The 12,523-nt window shown below is 42.5% G+C and overlaps 1 protein-coding gene across 1 annotated transcript; it reads right to left on the bottom strand.

The window, feature by feature from the left end:
• Positions 1-1,423: 1,423 nt before the first annotated feature.
• Positions 1,424-12,465, bottom strand: LOC307077061 (tubulin alpha-1A chain-like; the record flags this gene model as incomplete). Its single annotated transcript, XM_079738324.1, has 3 exons — positions 12,330-12,465; positions 2,489-2,637; positions 1,424-2,404 (listed from the first exon to the last, which is right to left on the bottom strand). Exons 1-3 carry the CDS (start codon positions 12,448-12,450, stop codon positions 1,424-1,426), a joined length of 1,251 nt encoding a protein of 416 aa, XP_079594450.1. The 5' UTR covers positions 12,451-12,465.
• Positions 12,466-12,523: the final 58 nt, after the last annotated feature.

The following is a 12,523-nucleotide window of genomic DNA, read 5'->3' as shown; positions in this document are numbered from 1 at the left end:
TAGTTACAGTTAGGGACCCTCGGCAATGTGAATTAATATAATGGCCTGTGTAAAGGCTTTTTCAAAATGAAAAAATTCTTGTCTTTTTTTTCTCCTGCACCTCAAAGAATCGGAATCGAGAATCGTTTAGAACAGGAATCGATATTGAGAATCGGAATCGGAATCAGAATCGTTAAAATCCAAACGATGCCCAACCCTACATATCATATATATATTATCACGGCCAAAAGCTGTGTAAGCCTCCAGACGATATTATGAATCTCAATCGACTCTGGTTCATCCACTTCGACATCAATCTGAAGTAGACTGAACTGTGCCTCGCGGCGGCAGGCAGCAGGGGTCTGGCGCTGGCTACAATCCCTTTCTCCTCCACGTCTTGGTTCATGTACTTCATGGAGTCAAAGCCAAAGTTCCTTTCCCCCAATTCCTTCTCCACCATGGCTGAGATAACCCCCACTACGAGTCTCGTTGTGGAAATACCAGAGACGTCAAAGAACCCAACGTGTTATGCACCATCACACCAACAGCAGAATGGTTATCCAAATAACAAAGAAGTGTACAACAGTCGTAGCTCATTGTCTCATTGGCGGGCCAAATTCTCTGGGCGGGCAAAGCGGAGAAGGGGAGATAACATTTCCCTGTATGACGACATACAGGGAAAAATCCAAATTGGCGCATCTGAGCTGTTTTTTCAAAGGCAGAGCAGGATACCTCATAAATTGCCATGGGATCTTTAATATACTTATTATACCAATTTTAAGAATAATAAGTACCAATAAGTCACTATCCTATTGTGCTTACCCTACTCCCTGACAGGGGAAGGCACTGGGTTTTAGACATAGATTACTTTGGGTTTCAGTGGGTGATGTAGGCAAATGAAGACCTGCGCATTATTTGGATAACGCAAGTCAAGGTCACATGATGAGGATAATTGAAATAACACACATAAAAGAGACTAGAAAAAGGAAATACTGCAGTAAATGTTCCCGGTGTAAAAAATAACACTTGCGCTTGAACCTTTAAACTGTTTTATTCAATGATTATCCCTATAATTGCTTGGCTCTACAACATTTTGTCCAGACTTTGTCCTTTCAAAAAAGAATCTGATAGAACTTTTCCACAAGCAGGTTTTTTAAATTCCATTTTCATATCAAAATAGTGTATAATATTGGTTAAACAGACCTTCATAAAAAGAAAGAGTACGAAACAATCAGTATTGGTTTTACGCCAGGAAGTTTGATGTGAACTTTCAACTACAAAAGAATCAGGTTAACGTTGGTTAACACAATGTGTTACCGCCGTAACATGACAATAAGAAAGATAACAAAATATCTAACATCTCCTACTCTTTAACAGAGGTGAAGCCAAATGTCAGTATTTCGCGACATGATAAATACGTTGTTTTACTGGGACTCAATGTGACTCAATATTCTTCCCCTTCTTCTTCTCCTTCATCGCCAACAGTGTCGGTGCCCACCTCTTCGTAATCCTTCTCCAGGGCGGCCATGTCCTCCCTGGCCTCGGAGAACTCCCCTTCCTCCATGCCCTCCCCGACGTACCAGTGGACAAAGGCCCTCTTGGCGTACATCAGGTCAAACTTGTGGTCCAGGCGTGCCCAGGCCTCGGCGATGGCGGTGGTGTTGCTCAGCATGCACACGGCCCTCTGCACCTTGGCCAGATCTCCTCCCGGCACCACCGTGGGGGGCTGGTAGTTGATTCCTACCTTGAAGCCGGTGGGGCACCAGTCCACGAACTGGATGGTGCGCTTGGTCTTGATGGTGGCGATGGCGGAGTTGACGTCTTTGGGCACCACGTCTCCGCGGTACAGCAGGCAGCACGCCATGTACTTGCCGTGGCGAGGGTCGCACTTCACCATCTGGTTGGCCGGCTCGAAGCAGGCGTTGGTGATCTCTGCTACCGACAGCTGCTCATGGTAGGCCTTCTCGGCGGAGATGACAGGGGCGTAGGTGGCCAGGGGGAAGTGGATACGGGGGTAGGGCACCAAGTTGGTCTGGAACTCCGTCAGGTCGACGTTCAAGGCACCGTCGAAGCGCAGGGAGGCGGTGATTGAGGAGACGATCTGACCGATCAGCCTGTTGAGGTTGGTGTAGGTAGGGCGCTCGATGTCCAGGTTCCTGCGGCAGATGTCGTAGATGGCCTCGTTGTCGACCATGAAGGCGCAGTCCGAGTGCTCCAGGGTGGTGTGGGTGGTCAGGATGGAGTTGTAGGGCTCCACCACGGCGGTGGACACCTGGGGCGCAGGGTAGATGGCGAACTCCAGCTTGGACTTCTTCCCGTAGTCAACGGAGAGACGCTCCATCAGCAGAGAGGTGAAGCCGGAGCCCGTTCCTCCACCGAAGGAGTGGAAGATGAGGAAGCCCTGGAGTCCAGTGCACTGGTCCGCCTGAAGACAATAAGCATCCATGCATCAGTGACACTCACTTTGGTGCATGACCCTAATATACCCTGAATGACTCTTGAATCTTACCAGCTTGCGAGTTCTGTCCAGCACGAGGTCGATGATCTCCTTGCCGATGGTATAGTGGCCGCGGGCGTAGTTATTGGCTGCGTCTTCCTTCCCTGTGATCAGCTGCTCGGGGTGGAACAGCTGCCGGTAGGTTCCAGTACGAACCTCGTCTGTCAATCACAAAATAAGCAATAACACGTGAAAATGAGGTAAAGGAAACAACTGTTGAGATTGGGCTAGTCTTGAGTTAGAACACGTCAGCTGTAGTCCTCTAGAAGTGCTTGTTTTTGCCACTGACAGGCCCAGATTATAGTATTTCAATATGGACAGATCTTTACCTTTTGATTGATAGCGGTCTGTTGTTGTGTCAAACCAACTTTCACTCTATCGGAAAATCGCAAGAGTTGAGTCTTTTGCAGGAAGATTTGCAGGTGGAAACGTGATTGAGAGCAGGTGAGACGAGAGTTTGTGTTTTTGGGACTACAGAAAGTCTATCTTGGCGTTATCGCAGAGATTCGTGAGAAGGAGGGTTGAGATTGTGATGACAATAAGGAAATATCCTGCAACAATGAGATTTCAGAAAGAGACTTCTTCTTGTGCAAGACTTGGTTTTACACAATAACAAACAGAGGGTATCAAACCAACAGTAAAGAAACAAGTTATTTCACTGTAGTGATCATCTTACTACTATAATAGCAGGCCTATCGCACCAGTTACTCAAGTACACAAGTGCGCATGTGCCAAGAGCGAACGCATATACACCACAAGCAAGCACATGCGCAGGAACTTACACGGAAACGCACACACATGCGCACACACACAAGCAGGCGCCCACACCGCACGTCAACACAAAGGCAGCGACACATACACGAAGCACACACACACAGGTAAAGACTTTTAACGGCTCCGCCATCGACACACGCGCAGGTAAGAACACACACGCACGCGCACACGTAAGCGACAGTCGCCCAGGTAAAACGTTATGTTTTTAAACACGTCGACAAATTCTGCCAGGTAACACGTTCTGTCTAGACCAGGGGTCGGCAACCTTTTGTATCAAAAGAGCCATTTTGGCCCATCTCCCGCAAAAAAAAAATGTTTGGAGCCGCAAACTTTTTAATTCACCCCCTCCCTGTGACACTCACAAAACATAGTTCGTTGCATTCATGAAATTATAAAACAACAAAGAGAAAGCTGTTGAAGAACATTTTATTGCTGTTCTAACAGGAAAACCTCAAACTCTTATGAAGAGGAGAAATAACTTTGAAATAAATCAAACATATAGAACGAGTAGGCTATAATAAGTCTAAACATAAAGAACACCTAAACAGGTAAACATAGGTTTGTTGTCATCCTCTTGATTTTTCCTCGGCCACAGCAATAAACCATCGAATCTGAACAAAAATCAAAATAACACACCAGCTCAGTTTCTAAAATATATATTTTTTGGTGCAAAATAATAGCCTATTAAATTGTAGTGTCCTCACCTGTTTAATGTGATTTCTGTTTCTGAACATCACTGCTGAGCTTTTCTATGTCGGGGCTGTAGGACGTGACCTTCATCTTAACGCAGGATTGCAGGCTGACATCTGTGAGGCGTGAGCGATATTTTGATTTGACATAGTTCATGTTAGAAAATATTTGCTCGCATAAGTATGTGGATCCAAAGATGGACAGGACTCCAAAGGCATACTTCTTGATGTTGTGATAAGTTTCGGGAATTGCATTCCATGTCTCAAACACAAGTTTGTCGGGTTTGGGAAGGTTTTCTATTTCGCTCCATTTGTGTTCTCGAGCGAGAATAGCCTTCCGACGGGCGACGTCTTCGAGATCAGCTGTCAGACTTTTGAACTTGGACACCCATACCTCTTTGTCAGCTATGTCAGCCAGTTCAATTTCAAGATCGGGTTGACTCACGAAAGTGAATGCTGACATGTTCAGCATGGACGGGTCGATGTCCAGGGGTGTGACGGGGAAGGATAATGTGCTTTTTTCCTTTCTGAACTCACTGAATCTTTGTCCAAATGCAGTTTGCATTGCAATGATCGTGTGCTGCAAGTACTCACAATTGATGTTGTGTGACGTTTTGAACTCTCTCAGGGAGGGGAAGTGAGAGAACGTACCTTTCTCCACATCTCTGGCAAACACTGTCATCTTGCGCTCGAACGCCAAAACATACTCCAGCAGCTGAAGGGCAGTGCTTCCTTTTCCCTGGAGACTTCTGTTCAGCATGTTAAGGTGACCTGTCATATCCACCATGAAGTGCAGCTTTTCCAGCCAATCTGGGTGTTCCAGTTCTGGATAGGTGAGGCCCTTACTTTCCAGGAAAGTTTTCACTTGTTCCAGACAAGCCGCAAACCGTTTAAGCACTTCTCCCCTGGACAGCCACCGGACTTTGTTATGCAGCAGGAGATCCGAATATGCGCTGTCGACTTCATCTAACAATGAACAGAACTGTCGGTGGTTTAACCCTTTTGCCATTATTTTGTTGACTATCTGAATGACAAGGTTCATCACCTCTTTGCATTCGGGGGGAAATGTTTGAGCGCACAGTGCTTCTTGGTGCAGGATGCAGTGAAACGTCAGCAGCTCTCGACCCAGCGACTTCTGAAGTAAAGTAATAAATCCCTTCTGTGTTCCTCTCATACTAGGTGCCCCATCAGTAGCCACTGACACCATGTTGGTGGTATTTATTCCTTTGGCTTTTAAACAATTCACCACAGCCTCACAAATGTCCTCCCCCCGTGTTTGGCCTTTGAGCGGTATCAACTCAATAATTTCTTCCTGCGGCCCGTCAGAGTTCACGTATTTGCATAACAGCGCTAGTTGTTCAATGTCGTTCACATCACTGGACTCATCACAGGCGATGGAGAATGCTGGAGCTGAATTTATGTCGTTAATTTGTTGACTGGTGATGTTTTCTGACATCTTAATGGTCCTGTCCTTTACGGTTTTTGCAGAGAGAGGCATATCTTTAATTTTCTGAACAATTTCAGTTTTGTTTTTAAAGTCCGAGAATAGATGTTCTGATATTTTAATGAATGTCTCTTTCAAGTATTCTCCATCTGTGAATGGCTTTCCGCACCTGACGATCTCCTGAGCTGCCGCAAAACTAGCAGCAGTTGTTGAATTTGGAGACTTGATCCATTTCTTAAAAGTAATTTTACTCTGCTCACATTTCCGCAGCAGTTCCGAAATCGCTCTTTTCCTTTCATCTCCTGCTTGGTACTTTTCAGCAAATGCGGAGTGTTTGTTCTGGAAATGTCTTTCAACATTACATTTTTTGTTATTGGCTAATTTCTCCACATATCAAGCATATAGGTAAGCCTGCATCAGTAGTACTGAAAGCAAATGAATCTGTCCACGCTGAATTAAAATCTCGATTTTCCTCTGCCACTTTTCTTTTCTTGGATTTATCCATGGTAAGTTTACTCAATATTAGTCAGAGAGGGAGTTACATGGTTAAATCTTTAGCTGTCATGTGGCATCAGGGATAGCCTACAGTAGCCTACAGTAGACTACAGTAGCCAGTCAGCAGCGTCAACCGTTGACGTTCTACGTGATCGGTCATGGCCAGCAATGTAAACAAGGAATAGATAGCATAGCATAGCATAGCGATACAATAGTCAAGTAATGAAAAAACTGTAAGGACCTTTATTATCAAAATATAACGTACTGAAACTTTAATATTCAACACAGCTAAATAACTTTTTGACTACGAACTTTAATGCTGTAAACCCTTCTTGCTCAGTATTCGTTCGTGCAATTGGCTGTCAACGGTGGATGCTGCTGATTGGCGGCTCACTGGCATGTCCCGCCTCCTGCCAATGGCAGCATCTAGGCTACTTCCTGATGCCAGATGCCAGTTAAAGATTTAACTCCTACTGGGATTAGCCACCTGCAAATCAACGAAGCTTTGTCATTCACTCCCCCCCTCACGGTAGCGCTATTGCGCATCCATTGCGACCTCTCGTTTAGTTGACGATATATATAAAAATATATATATAATTTTTTTTTTAGCCCCTCAGCCACGGCTGAGGGGCTAAAGAGCCGCATGCGGCTCCGGAGCCGCAGGTTGCCGACCCCTGGTCTAGACTGTAGAAATTGCGATAAAATAAGGGAAGCGACTATTTCTCACCTCGACAAGCAATGGCGGGTCGTTCATTTTGTCATAAAAAATTGTTCAATTCAAACCCGGTATATATGCCGGTCGCACCGACCGTCATATCAACACAGAAGTCACGTGATTCTTAAAGAGACAGTGTCCCTATAACACAGAACGAAAACATGTCAATAACACAGTATGGTGAATTATGTCTATAGAGTCCACAACAAGACTACACTTCGTTGCTCAAATGTAATATTACTCCCCTTCTTGAGCCTCCCGAAATGTCTTAACACTTTGTTGCTCAAACTTAATATTACTCGTCTCCTTGAGCCTCCCCAAAATGTCTTGCGATATTGATATCCCCCCCTCCCCCTGTGGACTGTTTTTGTTGTTTTATTTTTCTTATGTTTGGTGTGTGTGCTATGTGTGACTGTAGGCTACTGCTGCCTGTCTTGGCCAGAACACTGGAAGAGATGCTTAATCACAATGATGATTATTATTTTTTCAACTAACCAATAGTATTTGCCTTGCATTTTAAAATGTCAATGCACTTTTCAGCCCTGAATAACAGTAAAGCTATTTAATAATTGATTTGCATGCATAGTATACTACACTTTCCATTGAACAATTACCCGTTACCATAAATTGACAAATTTTATAATGTGATCAAATGCTCACACACTGGCTGCTTTCAGACGTGTAAGTCCTGATATTCTCCTGATGGGCCGTATGTGTGAACAACGTATCCTGACATTTGTACCCTGAAAATCTCCTGAATAATACTACCCCTGAGGTAGTATTTTCTCTGTAGGAAATGTAAATTATGATATATGTGAATGAGGAAAAGTCTGTATTTCCCACACCACTTCAGTGGGAGTGTTGATGACAATTCTGCATGTCATTGAGTGGGCCCCTAAATGATAATCAGCCTGTTGACTTTTGTTCGCTAAATAGTTAAAAAATATTAAAATGTTGGCACTGCTTTTAAGAGTTATTTGTGGCGAACGAATGTAATACATTGTAAAATTTTAGGCAAAATGTTATTATATTATGCCCTCAGAAATGTGTTAGTCTGGGGTTTCCACATTATCGCTATGGGTTTAATTACAACTAGAGGTGGAGCGCGCGCAACTCTAGTTTCCATAATGACAGAATGTAATCTGAGCCGGTCAGGTGCAAAAACAAGCACTTTTAGAGGAAGTAAATTGACGTGGTGCTATTTTCCCAAAGGATAACTTTTTAGCTCTATTAAACTGATTACGGCTGCATCGTGCTCGATAAATACTGGAGCTATCTCAAAAAGGCTGGTCAACATTAGTCCCTTACTTACACCCTAAATGATTGCAAAATAGGATGTGGGTAGAAAAATCCCTTTAAGGAAGTGATAATTAGATTAGATTAGATTCAACATCATTGGCAATGTGATCCAACCAGTAGTTCAAAAGAGCAATTAAGGTGCAGTATGAAAATTAATTTTCATATAGTGCAATATAAGTGGTTGTGATGTAGTAATGCAGATTGTGTTACACATAATATAACATCGTTATGTTCTATTTAGATTAAATTAGATTGAAAGGGGTTGACACTAACGGTTGCCTGCTTGCCCGGGGCAACTAAAAATAATATTTGGGCAAGTTGAGATTATTTCTGGTTGCCCGAAAGGGCAAGTGCAATTTTTAAGGTTTGTTCATATATATTCATATATATTTAAGAGTTTCTAAAAACTGCAAAGCAACCATTTTCTTCCGTAAAATCACACAAAATAGATATATTCGCAATTGATCTTCTCTTCTCTAGGACAGCGAGTTAACAGTAACTTAGCGCTACAGCGCGAACATAGCCCCGCCTCCTGTCACTCACTCGCATTGCGGTCTCTGGCAGTGATTCGGCACTAGTCTCAATGCTCTGTGTGACGGTGTTTGCTAAAGGTTAGCCAATACAGCTAGCATCTCAAGTGCAGCGCTGCCGCGACCGTTTTAGGTAGAGAAGGTAGACGGAGTAGTGAGGGAGGAGTGCGGTTTGGAAGTACTTTAGATTAAAGCAGATTACCAAGGAAAGTCAAAATAATAATTTAAAGTCATATGCAAATGCAAGAACACGGTTTGGGGTTTCATAACTGTGCACATACACAGCAATAGCGATCTTTTTCACAAAATTGGACCTGCACAAACTATATATTATATGAAAGCTGAGTCTCCACCAATTCCGACAATCTAAACCATATCATTCTGGGACTAAAATTCGCAAATAACAACGTAAGAAGAAACCCCTTTTCTTTAAAAAACCAAAAAAATAATTTAACCTTTGTGATTTTTGTCCACAAAGTTGAATCTGATGTCATTAACTCCATAAACAGATAATCCAGTGGCCAAATTTTGCAACTAAACATGGTGTTTACTAGGGCTGTCCCCTGAAAGTCGATGATTCGAATCATCAGTCGGGAAACCCCGCCGTCTTCCTTCCTTTATTTAATTTTTTTAAAAGACCAAACCTAAAGTGTAGACGTGTCAGACCATATGCATCAATCAACACATTTTTTGTGACTTTTTATTATTCTTCTGCAGCGGCAGTTGGTGCTGAAAATAAATTGCAAACTGCGCGTACAGATGCCACTGCAGGCTTAATATTCACCATTTGCATCATAGCTCTAATGATGATAATAAAGAGAAGCTTTATTTAGACACTGTCCATGTCAATGTGGCGATTGATTCATTGTAACTTTGCTTGCTAGACAGAATCTCGCAGAGGGAAGCGGCTGTCTCCCCTTACATTATTACTACATTTTCTCTAGGAGCGCAGTCAGCGTCGCGACACAGCGCTGTGTATTCTTTCGGGGTCAATAAATGCAATCAGATCGTGAACACGGGGCTCATATATTGGATTATCCACTAGCCTATACATGAGCCCCGTGTTCCTTATCGGACCGCATTATGGGCAGGAGCCTAATTAAAACCCGACAGGAATAAGTTGGCTACAATTCCGACAAGTTTGATTGACAGAAAACTGTTCAGGTGAGAACGTAATGAGCGCAACGCGCAAGCATATATAAAAGGCCTATAGCCTACCAAAACAGAGTGTTAATAGAAAGAAAACTCATTTTTTAAACCTCCAAAAGACCTGCCCCGCACGCCTGCCGAATAGTCGAATCTCTGGACTGAAAAGGCAGATCTGATTCGACTCAGAAAATTCTGAGCCGGGGACAGCCCTAGTGTTTACAATAAATTACTTTCTTCCTAAGGTTTCTTAGCAAAAAGGTAAATTGCCTGCCATCAGAACACATGTTCTTCAGCGCAATCTAGTGGCCATATGTGTATTTGTGAATGTTTGGCTTGGTGTCATTCGATTATATTTGCCCTGAAAATAGAGGTGTCAAGTGTCCAAATGGTAAGATATCTACCTGTTTGTGTCTCATAGTACGACAGTGATACCAACTGATTATGACTGATAAATATTTCAGGTGGAAATGTAATCTTCCACTTATGCCGTAAAGCAGTATCCACATTGAATATTTCAATTGCACAATAATCTTTCTATTGGCACCAAGATGTAATATTATAGCCCTCGCAGTTTTGGAGATATACTCTATTTACTTTGGTTACGTTCTTTTCTGAAAAAAACTGTTTTCCCCTGGTATCGGAAATGGTATAGAATATCAATATTTTTCCAGGCAGAGTATCGAAGTTAGAAAATCCAGTATTGTGACAACACTACTATAAACGCGTTTATAGTAGTGTTGTGATTATTGTGATTATTTAGTTAGACTTACAAGAAACGTGAAAGTTAAAAAATACATATCTTTGCTACCTTGGACATTTAGTTATTTACATTTGCCTAAAATCCAGATGAAAGCATGCAGGTCTACATATAACTGGGCAATAGCTTTAATAGGTTGCAACAGTGGACTGAAATCACTTCATGGCACGATGTGACCATTTGGTAAATAAGTAAACAAAGAAGAAGTTTGTTATTTTTTAAACACGTACTATGTGGAAGCTAAGATTCAGCTTAAGTCTGAGCTAGGATGAGTTTTCTGAGTTCCCCAAAATTAGGCCAGGCAAAAAGAGGCCCGTTCACGATTCTGATTTTAATTTGGGCAAGTGAACATTACATTTGGGCAAGTCGAACATAACCTTATGAAACTTAGTGTCAACCCCTGAGATTGTGTCAAAGGATGATACATCATATTAAGATTGAACTATTATTGTGATATTTAGTTCTGGTAGGCATTATTAAGCATGTTCAAAGAATGTAGAGATAAAGATGTAAAGGAAATTCATCAAAATAATCTTATCCTCATCCCTTTGGCCTTTTTATATTAATTCCTGCTACTGTAATGTATATGTAAATACTTTTATTAACTATATATTTTTATATATTTACTAAATATTTCAAATAATGGGGATATTTAAAGCTATAATAAAGTCATTATAAATACCTAAATCCTGACCCTAATGACTTACAACCCGTATTTTGAGAAGACATATATAAAACTTATGCAAATGCATTTATTTACTGTTAATATTCCAAATTATGGAGATATTTGAAGTAATAATAAAGTAATTATAAATACCTAAATCCTCATCCATATAACTTCTGACCAGTTTTTAATGAGTTATAATAAGGTTATTATGAATAAAGAAACCCTAAATACTTGTTACCAGGCTTTTTCAAGAGATATCATACAGAAAAAAAAATGCTTAAATGTTTTTTCGAACTGGCGGGCCACTCAGAACTAGCCTTGTGAGACCATCCTGATGTTGCGAGCTCCATGTATTTACTCGCAGATCAGTCTGGTAACCTGCAATGGAGGAAATTTGGAGCCGTTCGCTAAATGACCGGCCAATCTGCGTTGTTTTTGAGGCGGATTTAGGAGTGACGCAACGAGAGGCGACATAGTATACTACACTTTACTACACTTGTTCAGCCTTATGTTGTGTTTCTCAAAAATCCTTGGACGCCAGACTTCCGAGTCGAAAGTTGAAGACCTTCCAGCTTTCTTGCGGCATTTCTCGGAGGTACGCCCCTATTCATCTTTCGGAAATCTGAGAGTAGAACGAGAGCAGTGATGACGCTCTCAACAAAATGGCTGCGCCCGTGAAGAGATTGATTTTGTTGTATTTGTACCACGTTGGTAGTTTTAATGTCGATTTTAAATGCTCTTACACACTTGATTACATTGCTACTTTATTCCGGTCACCAATGTATACATCGCATGGTCTTGCTGTGCGTGCAATACAATGTAAAGTTGTATTGTTTGTTTTCGGGCTGGTTTGCTAAAGAGGCTAATATAGCTAACAATAAACAACGACTAGCCAATTTCATGATACAATCACAAAGACGAAGAGGAACGCTATAAATGCTCCGAGACCGAAAATTACGTCAAAAGTGCAACTCAGAAGGCTGGCGTCCGAGGATTCAGGAACACACCATCAAAACAACTTGGCGGGTTCCGTTGATCTGATTGGTTGATTTGGCCTGTCTATCACCAACAAAGGTGGTGATAGACAGATGGTTTATCCAATCAGCTAACCAGTATTTTCGCCCCTTCCCAAAAGTTCTCCAACGGAAGGTTCCCAGATGGATATGCTGAGCAAATGCGAATCAATCCATTTGACAGAGTCAGGTTAACTCGGCCAGCGAGCCATATGTGGCCCATGGGCCGTAGTGTGCCCACCTCTGGTTTAGCCGTATTAAACAAACAACCGAGTTAACCATTACTTCAATGTTGAGTTTAAGTGTCTGAGCTCATCGTACCGATGACGGTGGGCTCCAGGTCCACGAACACCGCCCGGGGGACGTGCTTCCCCGCCCCCGTCTCGCTGAAGAAGGTGTTGAAGGAGTCGTCTCCCCCGCCGATGGTCTTGTCGGAGGGCATCTGTCCGTCGGGCTGGATGCCGTGCTCCAGGCAGTACAGCTCCCAGCATGCATTGCCGATTTGGCAGCCGGCC

Source organism: Pollachius pollachius, assembly GCF_949987615.1.
Source record: "Pollachius pollachius genome assembly, chromosome: 6".
Classification (NCBI taxonomy): Eukaryota; Metazoa; Chordata; class Actinopteri; order Gadiformes; family Gadidae; genus Pollachius; species Pollachius pollachius.
Note: the sequence above shows the minus strand (reverse complement) of the source record. Positions and strands in the feature narration are given on the sequence as shown.